This window comes from Stenella coeruleoalba, assembly GCF_951394435.1.
Source record: "Stenella coeruleoalba genome assembly, chromosome: 12".
Classification (NCBI taxonomy): Eukaryota; Metazoa; Chordata; class Mammalia; order Artiodactyla; family Delphinidae; genus Stenella; species Stenella coeruleoalba.
In genome coordinates, this window is record NC_137158.1 from 33,702,354 (window position 1) to 33,725,333 (window position 22,980).

At 35.2% G+C, this 22,980-nt stretch overlaps 1 protein-coding gene across 2 annotated transcripts in view; it reads right to left on the minus strand.

Moving 5' to 3' along the window:
- Positions 1-22,980, minus strand: part of ASCC3 (activating signal cointegrator 1 complex subunit 3) — a 334,028-nt gene that overhangs the window by 163,967 nt on the left and 147,081 nt on the right. For both annotated transcript variants that reach the window (XM_079939010.1, XM_079939009.1), the window contains one exon: positions 21,448-21,519. In XM_079939010.1, the coding sequence (XP_079795136.1) occupies positions 21,448-21,519 (72 nt within the window). The remainder of the gene's footprint in view (positions 1-21,447; positions 21,520-22,980) is intronic.

A 22,980-nucleotide genomic window follows, 5' to 3' on the forward strand; every position in this document is an offset into this window, starting at 1 on the left:
GGCTTGTTAAAAACACAAACTGCTGCTCCTCCCCTCTACCCCCTTTCTAATTAAGTAGGTCTGAGGCAAGACAAGAATTTGCATTTCTAACAAGTTCAAAGGAGATGCTAAAACTCTTTGTACAGGAACTTGGAGACTTCCTCAGAGCTGGTAAGTATTAACACCATGATGAGGTTAATAAGCATTAAGAAAATTAACTTGACCTAAAAGACTAAGTGGTTAGATCAGTGAATGAATATTATAAATTGACACCTATATAAACATTTATTCCTCACTTAATGCAAGTGTGTGTGCATATCTAACACCACAAAAAACAATTTAAAAGAACACTTATCCTTTAACAACCTTTGTAAGGGTGTTGTGCCAGATGAACTAGGAATAAAACAATTAGTAGAAATATTTAAGCCTGAGATTATTTTAGAACTGGAGGGAGGAGGCCAAAGATGGTGAAATCTTGAATCAAATTCTCTTCTCTAGAAATTTCCACTAAGAAGGAAGAATAAGAATCGAAATACCTGGAAAAAATACATGGCAGATAGATGTCCCACAGGAAATGCTGCTGAGAAATAATGTTTTATAATTTATGGTATTGTCTACTGTTAGTTAAAGAATGAGGCTTGAGGATGAGGAAGTTTATGTCATGGTGTTTATGTTTTCACTCTAACCAGCACAGCCATTTATTTGTTTTGTTCTCAATTCTTCCCAACTTTCTTAACCCAGGATCCTCAAGAGAATTAAGTCCCAATGACCTAAACAAATAGTGATTCTAAAGTGTGTCCCCAGACTAAGAGCATCCTCTGGAAACCTGTTCCAACTACAAATTAATAGCGTCACCCCACATCTGAGCCAAAAACTCTGAGGCTGGGACCCAGCAATCTGGTTTAATAAGCCATTAATAAGATGAATGTTAAAATTTGAGAGCCCAGTGAAATGGCATCCACTGTATGTAAAAAAAAATAACAAAAACAAAACCCCCCAAACCTGTCCTCTGTGCATTTAAAATGGTTCTTTAAGTACTATCTTTGGGAGACTGAAGAAAATAGCCAAATCATTTTCCATGTTCTATAGTCTGAATGAGGAGTGCCGCTGCCGGTATATTTCAGATTTATATACCACAAGGGCATGTAGGCAACAAAACAGTTTTTATTGCTGTGATTATATTACCCTATCTGTGATATTAAGTAAATGCAATTTTAAGAGGCTTCATTCTGATTGCTGTGAATCAGTTCTCATTTTAGGTCTGCCAATACTGACCAGCTAAAGACACTTAGGTCATCTGAAGATCTTTTCACACCAGTACCCAGTTTCCTCATTTATTTTTTCATTTGCATAGTATTCCTTTACTTAGAAATACCATAATTTACTTAACCAGTCCTTGTTTAATGGACATTTATGTTGTTCCTAATCCTTTCTTGCTTAAAGCAATGCTGTAATAAATAACTCTGTATACAAGTCATTTCACAATTTTGTGGATATTTTCATACAAGTGAAATTGTTGGGTCAAAGTATATATGATCATTGAACTATGTCCCTATTCTGAATATTGTCTGTTTTATTATTGGGCATTTTTTCTTATTAATTTGTAGGTGTTCTTAAAATACAGAAGATAGTATGTTTTGTCTTTTTCTATATTGCAAATATTTTGTTCTATGCTTTATCTTTTGACTTTATTTATGATATCTTATTCAGTAGGGAAATAGTTAATTTTTCTTTAAATCTGCCAGGATTTTTCTCTATGACTTCTGGGAAATTCATAGGCAAGAAAGTGAAAATAGTCATAAACATATGAAAAGGTGCTAAACTTCAGTAGCACTGTGTGGCTCTGGAAATCCAATGGTGGGCACAAGCAGAGTTGGATTTTGCTCTTGTACATGCACAAACACACATATCTATCTGCAAAGACATCTACAAAGATATCCATAATGTACTGCCACATAAAAAAATATCAAGTTGAAGAACAATTTCCATAGTATTATTCTGAGTATATCATAAAGGGTGTGTGTGTGTGTGTGTGTGTGTGTGTGTGTGTGTGTTTAAAAATAGGGAGATATGGATGGAAACCCACCAAAGTAATTACCTCAAATGAAAATGGGATGGGGAGTATAAAAAGATAATGTGTTCTCTGTATATCTTATATTGCTTATCTTACCCATTGAAACAAGCCTTAATAGTTTTATGAATATATAAATTATATTGAACAGGAGAAATGATCAGTGATGAGTCTGTAATAGTATGTTTATAATATACTATTGTACTACCATATTTGATGTGATTATTTTATTGCTAAGGGATTTACGGTGTCAAAGTAAAAACTTAAAGAACACATATTTAACAATGAACTTAGAAGGGTGGTAGTGGTACTTTTGATCGAAGAGACACATTTATCTTGTTTTAGTTCACCTGGAAATGCTTTAAGAAGAAAAAAGAGACATGGTCTAGCAGAAGAAAATAAATAGTACTTCCTGGAAAAGTATACAGAGGTCAAAGGCACAGAGAAGATAGCAAATCCATATGGATTTGGTGAATACTGGCTCTAGGCAGAAATGGACATGTAGACAGAAGAGCAGTAATAGCTGGAAAGGCAAAATACAACCTCATTATAAAATATATACTTAGAGAAAATTCACTCAAGACTCAGAAAAAAATGATACCACTAAAAGCAATACTTGAAAAATTATTTTTATGTTAGACAAAGATTTTAATCTGAGCAGTTAAAGAGAATGCCATCATCATGATAAAACATGAATTTTTGTAAAGGAATATACATTACATGTTGATAAAAAAATTATGACTCAAGGAAGTGTAAAAGAAAAAGGTGGATAAAACATAGGAAAAACCTAAAGACGATTTTGGAATGTAAATTGATAGAACAATGGACAGGACAATTTTAAAAGGCTGGGGTTATTAAAAGAAAAAAGGTGGTCCTGTTTTTTATGAAGGGTGAAGATGAGCGAGAAAGCACTTAGGGAGGTCTCCCTGAGAAACAGTGTGATTGTTTGAGACAGATCTTATAAAAAGAACTCTGATTTAAACATTTTAAAATATAGCTTTGTGGCCAATAAACTACCTGAAACATTGGTACCAATTTATAAAAGTCACTTCAAAAAAAGAAAAAAGAAAGAAAGAAAAGAAGAAACCCTTATACCCACATGGGGGGAGATGATGCCACTATTATGGTTAAATTAAAATCATAAAAATTTCCCTGAGGATTCCAGGTACAAGTGATACTTTATTCTTTTGAGCATCCAAAGAATTCACGGGCCCCTCTCTTAAGCATTTATCACTGACTATATTTTATTTTGAACTATTTTTGTGCTTGATTTAGCTCCTCTGTGAGTCTGTGATCATCCAACAATTACATGACAGGTATTGGGGATGTAACGGTGGGCAAGGCCGGCACGTGCCCTGTGCTTATGGAGCTTATATCTAGTTACTATGATGCACGATTGGAGTCTGGGAAATGGTGAACACAGAAGCTGCCATTCATTACATGAACAACTACAGGAGGAAGATGCAGGTTAAACAAAAAAAAGAAGAAGAAGAAATAAAAGCATAATCTAGAAATTAACTGGGGTCCTCTCTCAAAATTAGCAAATTCCTTGATTTAAAGGTGATGACATTCCAGGTTTCTTCATTATTGGCCTTAGGGTGTCATCTCTCTAAATCCTTCCTGCTGTTCAAAGCCTCCATGCATTTGTATATTTCTAGGCCTTTACCCATGTTTTACTTTACTTAGTTCTCCTGCCAACTTCATCTGGGGAAATTCTACAAACCTTTAAGGCCCAGTTCTAATGACTCTTCTCCAATCTCTCCAGGGAAAGCTATCATTCCCACAGCACTTTGTTCATACTTGTGCCTTGTGTAATCTTGAGATGTATATAGGTCTCTCCGCTGTTGTTCACAATTACTAGGACTAATAATAAAAGATATGATTTATTAAGTGCTTACTATGTGCTAGGCCCAGTACTAGGTGCCAGGCATAGTTATTTAATTTACTATTAACAACACAATTAGGTAGGTAATTCTATTAGAATTTTACAGATGAGAAAACTGAAGCTCAGAGTTTTAATAACTTTCTACTCATTCAAGAGCAGAACTGGGAATTATTCTCAGATTTGATAGTCCAAAGCCTATTTTCTTTCCACCAAGTTATAGTCCCTCTTTGGGTGTTGCCTGAGGGCACGTTTACACCTTACTAATTTTGAGGTCTCCTTGTCATCCCCCATACCACTCTCCCTGCTATCACCAAATCAGTGGGCACTCATAAATGACTGCTGAAATTCCAATGTTAAAAATGGTCAACTTTCACAAAAAATATTTATTTTTAGCACATTTTTGAGCAGAGATATGAATTTAAAAGTTTATAAATAATAATAGGATGTAGGCTGAGTTAATACTTTCACTGATACCTTTTATTAGAATCTGGGGTATAAAGCTAACTTCCAATTATTCAACTAGATAATTAATTTTCCTAGATAGTTTTGTTTAAATTTATTAGCAAATGTTCCACTGATAATGAATAACTAAAATAGTTACTATTAGTCTTTTGATACTGTTGTAAAGCTATGTGTATACAGTTGACCACTGAACAACATGAGTTTGAAATGGGCAGGTCTACTTATTTGCAGATTTTTTTCAATAGTAAATCCTACAGAACTACATGACCCACTGTTGGTTGAATCCCATGCAGAATCGCTGATCTGAAGGAACCACGTGTATGAAGGCACCGCACATACTGAGGGCTGATGATAAGGTATAGGTGTATTTTTGACTGTATGGAGGGTTGGTGTGCCCCCAAAACCCATGTTGTTCAAGGGTCAACTGTACATTTTAATGCCATTGCAAAGTTAAAAATTTGGATTTTTAAAAAGAAACAATTTATAAAATGAGCTAGTCTAAGAGCATCTTAAAAAAAAATTCTCGACTTTGAAGTCAAAGACAGTTCCTAAATCAAAGCTACTTACATTTACAATGAATCAAATTATTCAGATCCATTAACCAAAATAATGTCTTACTGATGGACATGAATAAAGAAAGCATTTTTATGTTTTATAATGGTAGAAAATTTAACACTACTATATTTGGATTACATCAATAAAACTATTACTAAAAATAGGGCTAAAATAATAAATTTTAAACTTCTCTTAATAAAATTTAAACTTATTAATCACGACTATAACAACTAGCATTTATTATCAGATATTCCTGCCAACGAACTGCATTACTAAAGCATAATTTTTAGTTTAAAAAGACCTGGTAAAAGGCTTATCACATATACAAACTACATCAAATAGAGTTAATTTATCTTGTCTTAGCTGTCTCAGAAAACTGTATAATTCACTGACTAGTCTTCATGCATTAAATTATGCAAATAAACCAACGAAAGTAATCTGGAGGTAGAGAGAGAAGTGGTTCCACAGCTCCAAGCTGTGTAATTAGATCTACACTCAGCAGTTCAGAGCCACCTCTGGGCTCTCATGCTGAGAATATGCAGTTCTTCTCAAGAAACCTAAACTTTTAAAGTGATAAACAGATTCAGGTTATCATTACTGAATTACATTTTAGGGCATTACCCTGAATGTGAAATATATTCTTCATCAATTTCTCTAAAGGAATCATTTTAATATTTATCAGCTTCTATATTTCAGTTATATAGAGCTTTAACTGCTAAAGTTGGTTAAAAGAAATCCACAATGCTTTACATCTTCTAAACCCTAAAAGATACTCATTATTAAAATGTATAATAATTAAAAAAAAACAAAGTTGGACGACTTAGTGTCCGTATGTACCATTACAGCAAAAATATATAACATCAGAGCTAAGTCCACTGTAAAAAGTATTATCTTACAACCAATTTGCATATATCAGGACATTGTACAATACACTTGAAGCATAAGATAGTTATATTTCCGTATGGTCTCTAAAATATTAAGACCACAAAAAATAGAGAAAGAAAGTAGAGCTTTTAAAACATAATTTTAAAATAGTAAGTATTTTGAATAAATTTTCCCTTTGCTATAAACTTAACATAATTAAAAATGTTTTCTTAAGCATTAAGGGGCTGTGGAAAACTATACTCTCTGGCTAAATCCTAGTTTGTAGGGGTGGTACAGCATTTTCAGCTACAGGTCTGCCTTACCATATACGCAAATACATTACTTTGTACCTGATTTGAGCAACAGAGGAGTCACAGTTGCCTGTGACTACTGACACTACACATAAAAACTTCCAGGCTACTGCATTCAGCCAGTATGTACCATTAGTATTCCACCTGGTTTTCAAGGCCCAGAAGGGCAAAACTACTGGTTTGCTTAGTCCAATGTATACATGACAAAGTGGAAGATGAAATCCCACCTCTACTGAAAAGCTAAATTGATACTGCATACGGAAAAGATCAGTCCACTTGCTTATCACCACAAGTATCAGTCCACTTGGTATCACCACCACAAGAACAGAAACTATTCATCCTATGGAAATTATGAAAAGTTAATGCCACAGAACAGTGGTTTAAAAACTCATTTTGGCTGTGTAATTCTTTCTTTCACTAAACTCTTTTGCAGGAGCGCTCTCTCTCTCTCTCTCTCTCTCTCTCTCTCTCTCTCTCTATATATATATATATATATATATATATATAAAGATTAAGCTACCTGAGTGGTCCTGAGAGATCCAAATCTCGTATCTCACTTCTTCCTCCCAAACAGCACACCTCTCCCAACCTCACGCCAACAATGCCCGTGGCCCCTTGGAGCACGCTGGAGCAGTCTGAAAATAACAGCTGTGAGAGGAACTCTACTAGGGGAAAGGAACAGCTCAACATTATATTTCCTTGAAAATTCTGAAAACCCCAAATCTCTTTCATTCTTCTGGATAATATTTTGGGGAAAGAAATAAGTGGAAATATTAAGAAATAAAATACGGGCTTCCCTGGTGGCGCAGTGGTTGAGAGTCCGCCTGCCGATGCAGGGGACGCGGGTTTGTGCCCCGGTCTGGGAGGATCCCACAAGCCGTGGAGCTGCTGGGCCCGTGAGCCATGGCCGCTGAGCCTGTGCGTCCGGAGCCTGTGCTCCGCAACGGGAGAGGCCACAACAGTGAGAGGCCCGCGTAAAAAAAAAAAAAAAAAAAAGAAAAAGAAAAATAAAATACTTTCACTGGTTTCTAAATACCATTCTCTTACCAGGTTTGCTTGCAGAAATGATTAATCAGAAATGATTAATTCCAATTCTGGGATGTGGGCATGTCAAAAGGATAAAGAAGGCAACTTGAAGGGGTTCCCGATTGCCAAATTTGGGCTAATATGGTCATCTTGTAATAATGGATTATAACCTTTTGAATACAATAAGAATTTGAGTTGACAGAAATAAATGAATAAATGGGAAGGGGGAAAGCTCTTTCTTACATACAATGGAATGAAAGGAAGGATGGGAGTTAGAAAATCATCAATAAATGCTAAAACAAGTGGGTGAAAGTTTATTGTGAAATCTGTACATTTACATTTTATGCATAATTATTTGATTAACCTTTGGTTCTCATCAGATTATGAGCAACACTAATGCAGAGTGTATCTTTCTGTTTTCTGTCTTCAGCACAATCTCTGGCACACACTGGCTATTCAATAAAGACTTGCTGAATATTAACAGTATTGCCTTGGTTTAGTCTTAAACACCATCTATCTCCATCCTGTTCAATACCTAGAATTAAGGTTGATGACTCAGATATAGTTCATACACTACAAGAAAAGAGGAGCAGTTTCTATATTTGGCACTCTACCCACTGTAACTCTTACCTTAACATGGCAAATAGACTACAGAAAAAGAACCCAAATTATGAACCATTCTCAGTAATTTACAAGCTTCAAAAGTCTAGAATTCTCGGGCTTCCCTGGTGGCGCAGTGGTTGAGAGTCCGCCTGCTGATGCAGGGGACACGGGTTCATGCCCCGATCTGGGAAGATCCCACATGCCGCGGAGCGGCTGGGCCCGTGAGCCATGGCCGCTGAGTCTGTGCGTCCGGAGCCTGTGCTCCGCAACGGGAGAGCCCACAACAGTGAGAGGCTCGCGTACCGCAAAAAAAAAGTCTAGAATTCTCTTTCCACTTTAAATTTCAGCCTACATTATAAGTATTAAAAGATTATAAGCATTACTAATTATAAAATGTTCATATAGACACACATAAGCAAAACTTTTAAGAAACATTATGTTGAAGCTGGCCTACTTGTAATGATTAGTTTAATAATGAAGGAATTTAATGAAGTTCTAAAAATCCAACCACTGAATTCATGCTTCATCGAAGATGTTTTCAAATATGACTAAAATCTGACCCAAATTACACTGTTCTTAGTTACTCCCCATAGTACAACTGTGGGTCAACTTAATTCATTGGTAAACCTAGGTCAATCCGCTAAAGACTGATAAGACAGAGTAAAGAATACTTTAATACACTGTAGCATCACACACAGAAAAATACTTTACTGACCTCTATGACAATCCAAATTGCATTGACATTTGTTATTGACAGCCCCAAAATACATCTATTCTGTAGAGCAAATTAAGCAAGACCAGCTAGTCTATTACTATGCAAATAAAATTCATTAGTGAGCTAACAATTTCATTTCTAAAGATGCTGCTGGACTTGAAGTTCTATTATTATTCAACGTTATAAGATGTTCTGGACTGAATCTAATTTCAGTAAAATAACAACATAAGAATGTATTTTTAAGATTTCTATCAGTATTTTTCATTTATTTCCTTAGACAATAATCACTACTTATAATTCTAAACATCCAACTGTGCATTTAATATTCTCAAGTGACACACTTGAATAGATTCTCCCTAAAAAGAATACGCTTTTTTTTTTTTAAACTTACTTGAGCAGAAGAAATCCCACTAAGGCAATATACTCTCAATAAAATTTTCTAGCTAGACTAATTAAAACTGTACTGCTATAAAGGGAAAAATCACAAAGTTGTAATTCCTCTTAGATTGGCTCTTAACTGTCTCCATTTTTTTGAGGCTGCTCTAATATTTGTGCTTACAAAATGAAAAACACCTCGGTTTTCCATAAATCTGTATTGTACTCTTCAATTGACCCTCTTTAATAAGAAAAAAAGGTAAGAGAAAGGAAAAAACAAGAAAAAAAAAAGATTTATCTACAAACCCAAGTCGAGATACTTACACTGCACTTAAAAAAAGGTACAATGCCATCTGACCAACATTAAGCCATGCATTTGGCCCTTCTCCACGATTTCAAAAACACAGCTACAAGACAGAGCAAATAAAATACCATAGTAAAAAAAAAAAAGTGAGACCAAAGTCCATGGAGAACATAACAAAGGATCACCAGAGAGACTATGAAATCTAGGTAAGGTTAGAAAGATTTTTATAAAGCAGACAGTGGTAGCAAACTATATTACTGGGATAGTTTAGTAGAGTAAATGTCCTTTCAAGACACCTTTAGGTCTTGTTGGAAAACAATCCTCCCTGAAATTCCTGGTGATCCTACATGGTCAGGGCCTTCTGAGCAGTGGAAACTGAAGGGCTTTAACGGTAGAGAATGCCTCCACTACCCCAGAGCCATTTCTTCCCATTCTATAGGTAATAAAGCCTAGAGGCTCCTTTCTTATCACTCAAAGAGACAACTGCTTATATTCCAGGGTACAGGCCGCCCCTTCCCTCCTCAAGAGGGAATCTGTTTATATTCCAGGGTGAAAGAGAAAGGTCCCTGGGCAGGTCAGTTGGTCTACTTCTTTGTCTCCTTTCTTCCTCCCTTCTTTCTCCCTCTCCCTCCCCTTTCTCCTTATACCCTCCCTTCCCCCCACCAGAAGGGAGGATGTGCCAGCAACAACTATATACGCTTCAAGTTTCATAATTTTGGAGCACTCCTATGGGGCCACCCATGTGCACAGAGGTAGCTGGCTCTTACCATGTTACCCTGTAAAGCTAAAGAGGGGCAACCAACACCATGCTCTGTGAATAAATATAAGGTCGGTTCCCTACCCAGGTGTCTCTTGTTTTCGCCTATGTGCGTGTGCATATGTGTGTGTGTGTGTGTGTGTGTGTGTGTGTGTGTGTGTGTGTGTGTGTGTGTGTGTGTGTGTGTGTGTTATACAATGAAGTTAGCCTATGGCAAGCTAGCACGAATATCTTAGACCCTTAACAAGACTTAAGTCTCTGACCATATTTCGAGAGCAGCCACTAACTTGATGAATGCTGTACAGGTTGGAAATGCCCACTTTATTTGCCATAATACAGTTAGAGCTGCATTTCCCATCTACGCATTCATAAAACCAAGAAAAAAGTAAGATAAGATCTGAGACTATTACACTACTCTCTTAAAAACAGAATCATATTTTATAATATTCACTACAGAGACATAGTTCCTTCCTTTCCACCCCTTCTCACTTAAATATGCTACTATGACAACAAGAAAAATAAAAACCCTAGTTACAGGAAAGACAGTAAACGTTTGCAATGGTTCATTGAGTTTAAATATTCAACTCCCTTTTTTGCACTTTGAGCACGTACAGGAATAGTTGTATCAGATTTCCTTGGGACACAAAATATTATACTTAGCTTTAATAAAAATACTGTTTGTTCAATTTTATCAAAAGATGGCTACAAAAATGTAATCAACAAATGCTTGTGGTGGTAACGAAACTTATTAAATATACCTACCAACTGCTTCTAAGTCCAAATACCAGCTGGAAACCAGCTAATAGAGATTCAATATATCATTATCTAAAGTGAAACAAACAGCTGTCAAATTAACTTCTGACAATTTAATGTAAAATTTCTGAATAGCTGTCCAGAGAATTTTCTATGGTGTTATAAAAGAAAAATGATTACTAGCAGTCAAACACTGTTTTAGTACTTCTCAAGTCTATGTTATTACTGTTATTCAAAAAATATAAATAATTAAAATAACAGTATAAACATGTATGTAAATTAGGTTTTATTTTCAACAGAATTAGTGAAAATACCAAATATACAGAGTATATGACAAAATTAAATACCACAAAATAGATTCAATGTTTCTTTTATATTACTTAACCTGATAATTATATATTTACTGTAATTTAATACTATAATTACACAAATCACATGAATAAATGACAAAATAATCTAGTAAATTCACTTTGTAAGTCTGGAATATTTGATTTAAATCAACTGTGGATCTATATAGAATCTTTCAAGCAACAAAATTTATAACAAATTATATACAATTTAACTAACTTTTCACACAAAACATGCATTTATGCATTGGCTACATGCATAAAGCATATATGCAAAACCCAATTGTTATAGTTGTTCCTATGCAAGACATTCTGGAGGTGTGAAACAGAACAAACTGAGAGGAAAATTATACAACAGTATGGTAATAGTACCTAGTAAGAGGACATAGCAACTTGTACTATCTTCATATTTTGCTACTTAAAATATGAAGAGGGGCACCAAAGAAGACACAGAGAACGAGAAAATGGATAGAAGTGGTGATAACTTCTATGAGGGAGTTATACGGACCTGACATATAAAAATAGAGATAATGTCCAACTATTTAATAGATGAACTGGATGAGATGAAATGGATGGAGCATAAAGCTTTGCCTTCCAGGTCTGAATCATTATATATGTTCCTTGGGTTCAACAATGTATAAAACATAAAGAGAACCAGTTTCAGGAAAATAAAACCACTTGTATTGCTTCCAATTTTATTCCAAGATTAGGCACAGCATTTTTTTTTCTTTTGATCTTTTGGCTGAAGATCTGTAAACTATACAAGGACAGATCAAAATTTAGTTTATACCTGAAAGTTTCTAAACATCATTCTGAGACAAACTGTTCCATGTGCTCAATTTGTGGTGTAATTCCAGAAACCACTGATTACCAACTTTAAAAAGCTCAAATGCCTAGAAACATGGACATACTTGTATATATCTATACGTGCCAGGAGAAAACTGAATACACTCAGGGGCAAGGGTACTGGGCGTGAGGCGAAGTGAGGAGAAAGTAATTCATGAGTCTTTTCTTTACACGTTTGTGTTGATTCCCTTGTTATAAGAATGTGTTATTTCAGTAATAAAAATCCTCGAAGACTTAGGAAAAAAATAATGTTAAGAACAATGAAGGAAAAACGCAATAATAATATTCCTCATCAAAAAGTATTCCCTTTGCAAATGAAGAGAACATTACAAGGTTAACAAAGAAACTGCTATATATAAAATCTCAAGAATACAATTGAGTACTCTTATGGTAAGCTATAGTTCAGAAAAATGGAACTTTTCTCTGTTGCCTTAAAAATGTGAAATTTTAAAAGGGTTCAAAGGTTACCCCTGTAGGGCTTAATGAATAGAAATAAAGAAAGAATATATTAACTTAAAATAACTGGTGGCACAAATGATATCTATATCATGAAAAATAGCTAAGTCAGATGGATATTTTATTTTAGGAGAAAATGAGATAATTTAATATTTCTAACTTCTAACAGAAAAGACTATAACTAGATGAAATAATATTAAGAGTAACTGTATGGGATGAAACATTTTTAAGGAGAATACGAACATTCTTTCATTGATCTTTACAGACTACAGGGGGAAAAAAATTCCTTAAGAAAGTAATCCAAGTGATCTTTGATGTCGTTCCACTTCTCCAGGTTGTTCTCCCCTCAGCCTGGATGTTTGGCTTACTGTGGAACTAATTATTATTTTCTTGATTTTCTTTGAAGTTCGTTGCTCCCTAATCCTAAGAGTAAGTTCAGACTTAACGAAGACTACCACATCTTCCGTTCACTTATTCATTACACACTATGTGAGCACCAACTGTGTGCCAGGTACTGGTGAGGCCGTGATAATACAATAATGAGCAAAACCAGAGATAGCCCCTTTCCTATGGGACTTATGATCTTCTACTGAAAAGTGGTATTAATCAAAAACAGCCAGGAAAAATGTAAAACTACAGCAAGAAACAGGAGGAAGACATATGCCGTGTTATTATATAGTTCATAATAGGGAGGTGAGAGAGGGAGGTTAAAAAAAGGCTTCTCTAAGAAAGATGAAATCTAAAGGATTTAGTAGAGGTCAACTAAGCAGAGAATAAAGAAGAATGTGTGAGGCAGAGGGAACAAGTTACGCAAAAGCTCAGAGGTTAAGTGAAAAAGCATCTCTATGATGAGGGTCTGAAAGAAGGCCAGGAAGCAGGGAGGTAGGAAATGAGGAAGAGACATGTATGTGATGAAGAAGAAAGGAGGGAGGTAATGGCCCAAGACTATAGGAACCCCTGGGTCCTTTTAAAGGAGCTTTCAGTATTCATGTGTCACTCGGAGCTTTATTTTGAAAGGATCATTCCAGCTAGCTGCAGCATACAGAACAGCTAGAGCAAGGCCAGAATGGACATCGAACAGTTAAGAGAGGTAGAGCAGCTAAGAGGTGTCCTGGATGACATGATGCGTATCTGGATTAAGTGGTGGAGATGACGGTGCAGAAGGAGGAGGGAATGGAAAGAAATGGGCAGGTCTGAGAGACACTTATGTCAAATGGACAGGCCCTCACGAGGGATCAGAAATGAGAACACAGGAGAGACAGTTGAAAAGGGTGACTTTTAGGCTTCTGTTTTACAGAACTAAATCTATAGTTGTGCCATTCACTGAACCAGGGAATAATGGATGAAATACCACTGGTTTAGAGGGGAAATTATGTATTTGGTTTGGACATACTACATCTGTGATACCCAAGAGGAGAGGCCAGCCACGATCACATGGGTCTACAGCTTAGGGAAGAGGTCTGGGTTAGGAATATAAATATATGAGTTATTTCTACAAAGGTTTTAACTGGGATGGAATGATACAAGAGAGAGTGCTAAATTAAAAAAAGGGTCTAAGGGGCTTCCCTGGTGGCGCAGTGGTTGAGAGTCCGCCTGCCGATGCAGGGGACAGGGGTTCGTGCCCCAGTTCACGAGAATCCCACATGCCGCAGAGTGGCTGGGCCCGTGAGCCATGGCCGCTGAGCCTGCACGTCCGGAGCCTGTGCTCCGCGATGGGAGAGGCCACAGCAGTGAGAGGCCCACGTACCACAAAAAAAAAAAAAAAAGGGTCTAAGAAAGAGCCAGGTAGAGAAGGAAAAGGCTACAAAGAAAGAAAAAGGATGGCTCAAAAGGTTAGAAGACAGAGAAAAGCAAGGAGAGTTTTGTATCACAAGAGCCAGAAAAGAAAGGCACAAAGAAAAATTGGCATTTTGCAACTACTTCCACTTCTACAACCTCTCTGTAATCCTCTGATTATTTTATTCTCAATTATGAGCTACTGTCATAAGGGAATTTTGCCTTAAAAAAAAGTAAACTTTTATTAAGGATGTGTCAAGCTTTGCTTTGACTTAATATTTAGTTGAAACCCTCTTTGCCTTTGGCCTGTGGCAGGGGAAACAGCTGAATGCCTAGACTGACATCGTTTTCCATGTTCCTGAATTAGGCATGACCAAAATATGCAGTACAGTGATCACAGGATCAAGCTTGCGGCTGACAGTGATAAGAAATTTTTGCCCCTGAACTATACTAATTTAAAAATTTTGACTGCTAAATATATAATTAAATTTTCTTTAATGAATTTTCATTATGTCATACCAGAAATTCCTTCTATGATGATGATATTCTGTTTTTGCCTTCACTTTAACCAAATGTTGTACACAGATATACTATAGAAATCATATAGAGAGAAGAAAAAAATTCTAAGCAAACACTAGTAATACTAATTAAAAACTAAAATACAGAACTAAAAAGTACCAAAAACTAGTTTTTGTCTGTAAAATAAGGAGGGATAAGGAAATCTCAATTTGATAGAAGACTCATGAGAGCTTTTTTCTAGTAGGTGGGGAGGATTTTCTGTTTCCAAATGTAGAGGTTTAGTGAATGCTTCCTTTAGATTTTCTTACAGTAAAAAAACACCTGAAATATTTCTTTAGCAGTACCATCTTTAGCAACAAAGATGAAGGAGAAATGTCTTTAACTTGTTCTCATAATTGTTCAAATGTCTCCTTAAGAATTTTGCTCTTATATTCCTTTGGGATTATGTGTCAGTTTGGGGGAGGAGGGAAGCAAAGAAGGCAGAAAAGAAAGAAGCTCTCAAATAATTTACCAGTAAAGTTCATGTTAGACAAATTTGATATGACAGAAACATTAGTACCAAGAATTAGAGATGCTTGTACCTGGAGGAAGGAAACTTTTTAGGCAAAAGGGCCAAAGGAAAAGTTCCATTATTGAAGTTAGCAGAGTAAAATTTCTTTCAATTGTACATAATTACTTTTATATAAGCTAAAAAGCACCACTAGGAAACAAAAAGAATTCCCTTTAGATAGTAATAAATTAATCCATAATTATCGGCCAATTTTTAAAGGTGGTTTCTTATTAGAGACAGCAACATCTACGAAAAACTTATAAACAATGAAGAAAGAGAAGAAACATGTGAATCAGGAAAAGCTGATGTTCAGCATTAATCCAAGGTTGAAGATGATTTTATTCCCTTTAACACTGCAAAACCTTTTATTCTTGAAACTGGAGGTAGATTTTGAGTAAGAAGTTACTGATTAAGGATCTTAACATTTTGATAATGTGAAAAAAGAACAAGTTAACTTACAAAATATGCCGTAATCTCTGAGGCAGTTTCTAACTTCTTTTCCTATCACTGTAACAAAATTTGTATAACAAGAAAAATCTCAATAGGGTTAAGGCATCAACTATTTTCCCATTCTGCGAGTTACACCGGAGGAGGGGAATTATTAACAGGAATGATAAAGCTGTACTTGCATTTGGTAACCCAAAGAGAAGCTTACAAATGAGACGTCTCATTAGTTTGAGCAGACGGATCAAAATTAAAGGCTGAATCGCCAACTTTTAATTTCCCAATAGCCAAGAAGAGCTTGAAGTCTTGCGGAGTACGACTGTTGAAAAGTCAACCTGAAAAGATTTTCTCCACCTGTCATCACACATGCTTGAGTGGAACACAACTGCCTCCTACCGCTTTTAATACTGTTAAGACAAAGCCACACATGAAATCTATTAAGTACGCGAACACACAAGTGTAGATGACTGGTATACTGAAACCCATGGAATACTATAATCAGAGAACATCAGCATGGCTTTTGAACATGAAATTTGCTCTATTCTAATTTAATCTAAGCAGAGAGAAACAAAATTAATTCGTCTATATATTTAAGAGGAAATTAATTTTTAGCATGAAAAGTATTTATTTGCCTTAGAGTTATAGTTCTTTTTTTTTTTTTTGCAGTACGCGGGCTCTCACTGTTGTGGCCTCTCCCGTTGCGGAGCACAGGCTCCGGACGTGCAGCATGGCTCACGGGCCCAGCTGCTCCGCGGCATGTGGGATCTTCCCGGACCGGGGCACGAACCTGTGTCCCCTGCATCGGCAGGCGGACTCTCAACCACTGTGCCACCAGGGAAGCCCTATAGTTCTTTTTTTTAATGGACACATATTTTTAGTCTTCTTAATAATGGTCTGAAAAGTAGTTGCGCTAATAAAATTATTTAGGGAAACCACAATTAGAGAGAAAATCCAAAATACTAAACAACCTGAAGGCAAACAAATAGAATCAAGGAGTATTCACTGGAAGAATTTTTAACAAGCTGGCAAAAAGAGAGGGGGACATGAGGTAGTCGCAAGGAAAATTCAATTTGTTTTCCTGGATTAGAATAGACTGACTTACAATTTCTTACTACTATATACTAACTGCTAAGATATATTTAAAAGGCAACAAAATAAAGCTAAAGTTTGGTACACAGTGCTACAAGAAATAACTTATGTTCCCCTATTACTAAGGAAAAGCACATTGATCAAATACATAGCTGGCTGCTTAATAACAATGCACTAATGTCCAGTTAGTTACAACTATAACTGAATTCCAGAGCAAAGCTCTGTTTCTCTCTGTCTCCTGTTTCTCTGTCTCTGTTTCTGTATCTGTCTCTCTGTGTACACACACACACACACACACACACACACACACACACACACACAATTTACTGTACTTTTATATGTACAACAAAACATTTATACAGAAGAGTCTCTTAAAATGAAGCATATATAGTTAGACCTCTTAGTCATTAGAGTCAGGCAGAATAATGTAACTGAAGAGTTAAATTGGCTGTCAGTTTTTTAGATAATAAGGTAAAAGATTGTTGAATTTTTCAACAATATTCATCAATATTCAACAATATTCATCTTTATTCAACAATATTTCAACAATATTCATCAATATTTTTCATCTTCTGACAGATGGATACGTATAAATTCGTTTGTTGAAATTTATCACTTGGAACCTTATACAAAGACAACTAGTGACTAGTATAACATTATAATCAACCTCAATTACAAGGGAAAAGACTAAACTCAGAAACTCTATTCTGTTGTGGAGTTCTTTGTTAACCTTCTAATAAAAGCGGAGGACCACAGCTTAGAGAAGGTATTTCTTCAAGGTGATAAAAAGAGAAAAATAATCCAGTGAGGGGTTCTAAGCCCCCGAAAACAAACTTCCACATGAGCCTCAGTAATCAAAGACTACTGTGAAGTAGCAATTCTTGTGTGATGGATTAAATCAAAGATTGCTAGCCTTGTTGAAACAGGTATCTACCTCAGCTTCCAAAATCAAAATGTATAACAGTCCTCTTTTCCAAGTATGCACACTGCAATTCCAGTTCTGGACACATTACAAAGACAATCAGCAGAAGCTGTCACTTATCAAGCTAACTGAACTTATAAGCCAAATAGTACTTGGCAGAGCAACTTGCTAACAGAAGATTTAAACAGACAGAGCGATCCCTTTGAAAAGACTAAAACAGAAAAAGATTTTAGTTTTGGGCAACTTTCCCAAAGTTACATACATAATACAGATAAGTTAAAGAAATGAAGAAGAGAGAGGTTTATTCTCAAATTATGTTGTAAAAGAGTTTTTTACTTGAGATGATTACATTAATGTAAAAGACTAAGATGCTGCCTTAACCTAGTACTTATAATCTGCAGGCACTGGCCTGGGCATTTGTAGTACTAGCAATACTAGAGGCAAATACCAACTAATGGGCCATGGTCCTGATGCATTTCATATTTTCCAACAGCCCCGACTCACTAAGGATCTTTGAAGATGAGCAATTCTTCACAATGAGATTCTATTTACCAGAGTCCCCATGTACATGACACTATACTAGGAACTTAACCAACAGTATTTCCTTACAACCCAATCTTACGTAGTACGACCTGTTCTACTGGTACACAAAGCCTAAAAAAACGACACTGCGTAGAACACAAATTTTTAAACTATAACATCTTTAAGCTAAGATGTTAATTTACATGTTATTGCTTCTATGTACGGTTCTGTCATATTTTGAGGTAGAGAAAATAGAGAAACTATAGAGATAATGGAGAAAAAAGGATAGAAAATTAAGGGAGTAAAATGCATTTTAAGAAATGGAAGGACATACACCAACAGAAACTATCTCTGAGTGATAGAATTCAGTGATTTTTTTCCCCTCATTTTTGTTTTTTTTCCCCTCATTTTCACTTTTTGGTGTACCCAAGTGTTAAATCTGTTTACACGCTTTTATTGGTCACCCTCTTTTATACTAATCATATTTTATATTAAACATTTTAAAGACACAATTACAGAGGCTAAAGACCACAGGATCACATATGAAGCAAAAGCACTGGGAAGAATGGGTTTTTCTAATTGAAAGGTAAGTGCATACCCAAAGCAAATCATGAATAACATGGTACGTAAAACATGAGTTTTTGTAATCATGATTTAGAGGTAATTGTTGCTACCTAAGAAAAAAATTTCACTGGTAAAACACCACTGTGTCTTATATAACTTACAATTGTAAAACAAATTCAAAATGGCAAACACACATCACATCATAATCTTACATCACACTACTTGATGCTGTTCAGAAGAAAATGGCATACATTTAATAAAATCCTTTGCAGCTCTGCTATGACAACGAGATATTATAACCCATTCAGAATGCATTATAGAATCATGTGGTAAGACCACAAAATATGGCCTTTTGAACCATAATCCTATTTCAGGGAATTTACCCTAAGTCAATGTTTCAACAGAAAAAATAATAGGCAGAAAGATGATCACTAGAGCAGCACTATTTTTTAATAACAGAAAGTTGCAAACATTTAAAACACTCAGTAACGGAGGAATAACCAATAATAAAAGGAAGAACAAATGTCAACTCAATGGCAAAGTGGCAGTGTAAAGTTCTGAAGATGCTGTGGGCTTTTATCAACGCGGACTTGTATTGCAATCCTGGAGCAACCTTTTACTAGCTGTATGACCTTGAGAAGCTTCTTAACATGTCGTAGGTTCATTTCCTCTTTTAACAAAAGGAGATTTAATGCTTATGTCAGAAGATTGTGAAGATTAAAAGTCCGAAGTGACTTACATGGCATCTGAAACTTAGAACCTGAATAAAAACTCCGTTCTCTCTATTACAGACATTAAAATTGTGAAGACCAGGTAGAAACAATGAAAAATTTTTAGTATTCATTAAGGAAAACTGAATATAAGACTGTATATACAGTATAATTATAATTTAGCAATGGACTGTAGCCAGTAATTAAAATTAAGTTTGAATGAGCAAAATTAAAAGCTACATGTGCAAACGGATAAAAAAAAAGACCAGCAGGACATGTATAAACATTACAATAATAATGTTGAAAGGGTAAAATAATAGTGGAACTATGAAAATTTTCCTTAATATTGTTATTTTATTTTTACAATTAAAAAAAGTAAATAGATATGTAGGTATGTCTAGAGAACTGAAGAAAGTCCTACTTTTATGGAAAACAAACATCATCACTAATCACTGAAACAGAAACTGGGAGACCTGCAACCTAAACCCTACTTCTTATGGCAGAGAACCTGAAAACGATCATGCTTATCCTGCTCCATTCTTGTTTTGGGAGAGGGATGTAAGCACGGATCTGGACAGGAACTCTGATACCGAAGTGTTTCAGTAGGTTCTTAAACTGTAACCACACTTTACAGAGTCACTCACAGTGCATTTTTAGCCAGACAAAAGTGTAGGGGAAGGAGACAGCTTGGTGGTCCTTAAAAGGCTGGCACTGGTGGATGCCATGACATGCACACAAAAGGCGGGAGGTAATGCCTGTGTGCAACTTCTGCCTCGTCTTTGCACACTCTTCATTTCCGGGTTCCTCCTGCCCTACAGCAGCTAGCCCCCGACCGCCTGAAGCCTCCCCTGGTGTTTTCCAACCTAGTCTGTCCTTTCTAAACAGGAACCAGCACTGTGAACCTAGCTCTCCATCTCAACTTTGGTCTGAACTTACTACTACAAGTGCCTGCCCTGTGGCAGTTTTCATTTCGAAAAGTAATGCAATGGATGGATTCACACTAAGAATGAAAGGGCTGGCAGTGAGATCTAATCTCTACTGACCAAACACCCCCAGCCAGCATCTGAACTTTGTAAATCATGATTTCTAGCGGGACATGTTAGCCCCTGTAACAGTGAGAGAATGAACTATGCCAGAAGAGGAAGAGGATATAATCTTCCTAGGATTCTTTAAATTACATTTACTTGGACTTTTACCTACCTACATTACAAGATACAACTGCTACATTTCCCAACATTCAGGAATAAGGATGCATTTCATTTTTTAAAGACATATTTTATAACATAAGATTATATGGAGAAAGGCTGAGTAGTTTAATAAATACTGATATTGCAATTACACTCCTTGGTATTTACCCAAAGGAACCGAAAACGTATGTCCACATAAAACCCATCCACAGCTGTTATGTACACATAAACTGTGGAACATCCAGACAATGGAATATTATTCAGTGCTAAAAAGAATAAGCTATCAAGCCATGAAAAGACAGAGATTTGTGTACCTCAAATACACATTGTGAAAGAAACCAATCTGAAAAGGCTACACACATCATTACACTTTTTTTTTTTTTTTAACAATCTTGATTGGAGCATCTTGAACTTTGAAAGTTCTTAATATCCAAACAATATGAAAATTTATTATATATATTTCAATTGCTACTACTTCAGGAAAACAGTAAGAATAATATAACATTTAAATGTTTTACATTATGTAAGTAAATTAAAATTTTTGATGTATGAGAGAAGGTTGGTGCTTTAAAATAAATAAAGAAGTAACCTGAAATGTAAAGGATGAAATTCTTCTTTCTCTTATCTATTTAATAAAAGTGGCAAACAAAACAGCAATGATCTATCAATACTGGAATGATAATATTACCTATGAATATTTTATGACTTATATGGCTACCCAGTGGGCTAAAAAAATTACTAAGAAATAAAACCTGTGAATCATTATCTCAGAATTGAAGAACCTTTTTAAGAGCATAAAAATTAATAATTTTAATCATTAAGTGTTCTCTAAAAACAGGATAAAATAAAGTGTACCTGGTGTCCAGCCTTTACTTGCTTCAAAACACTTTCATAACATACTTCATCCATGTTATTCAACTGTTGCACCTTAAAGTTTTTAAAACATGAAAAATATCAGATGAAGCAATTATAAACTTCTTAACCACAAAGGAAGCTTTATCAATTACGACGCACCTCCTTTTACTTTCAGACTAGCCAGAATGCAGAAACAACACCTGCAATATCAACACCTGATATATAACAACCCAATCGGAAATAAACACAATATAATTAAAAAATACAAATAAAATACCTCATGCAATAGTTTCAGTGAACTAGCTTTATAAGAATGCAAGTTTTTTAAAGACAATAAGTTTAAGAATAATATTCTAGTGAGAGATATTTTAAAATAATTTTAAAGTTCTTTTCACTGTTTTCACCAGAGAAGCCCATTCTTCAGACTGTTTTTCTTCTATTTCAGTCTATAAAACTATACATAGAGCTTTCCTGTGTAATTCTCAAAATCACCGGAATATTACCAGTAGAATATCATGGCATACAAAGCTAAAATGTAAGGAAACATACTATTTCTGTAATGTATACAGAGTTCGGTAGATATTTTTCTACAGAAACATTTTCCAGATTAATTGGAAATTTAATATCAAATTAATGAATTTAAAAAAGGTCTCATTTTCCCTATTAATGATGAGACAACTTCCAACCAAAAAGGTAAGGTAGTTACCTCAAAGAGGAGGCATGTGACACAGCCTGCATCTCTCTATTTAACATTTATTAAGAGTCTGGAGGGGATGAAAATGTTACACAACTGAAATGACTAAAATTTAGATTTTTTGTTTTAATAAAGGAAACATTTTAACATTCTGGAACTCTTATAGTGATTAAGTAAAATGAGATAATCACAAGACAATTTACTCTCCATTAATGATTGGAAAAAACAACAAACCAAAAACTTCTCCAAACAAAACTCTCAGTAATTTTTTTGGTGAATTTTGGATTGAGCTCTGGTCAAAGCCATTATTTCAAATTAGACGTGTCATGGACACCATTTTCCTATTTTGTGTTCTTCCACAACTGAATCACATCGTGAGCTTCTGAATGAAACTCTAAGAAATCTAAAAGGATTCCTTACTATAAGAAATGACAAATTAACAACGGTTACAATATATTAAACAACACCCTGGGGGAATTCTTGTTACCAACTGTGTATGTCAGCTGAGCGTAAAACTAATACATTTTAGTAAGACAAAAATGCATATTTATAACGAATATATATAATTAATTTACTATTTACACTGTGTAAGATTTGTAAAAATAGTTTTTAAATTTTGCCAAATTTTTAAACCTTCAAAATAATTATGACAGTTCAACATCTCACACCATTCCTTTTGTGATTACAATGCTAACATATTGTGGTGAAAAATACATGGAAGTTAATTAGCTGTAAGTGATTTACCACCTTCTATGATGAAATTAAAAGAAAATAAGTTTTAAGACCCCTGACAAGCATCTGAAAACACTTTCTTCTCTACATCTTTCTGTGAGAACCAT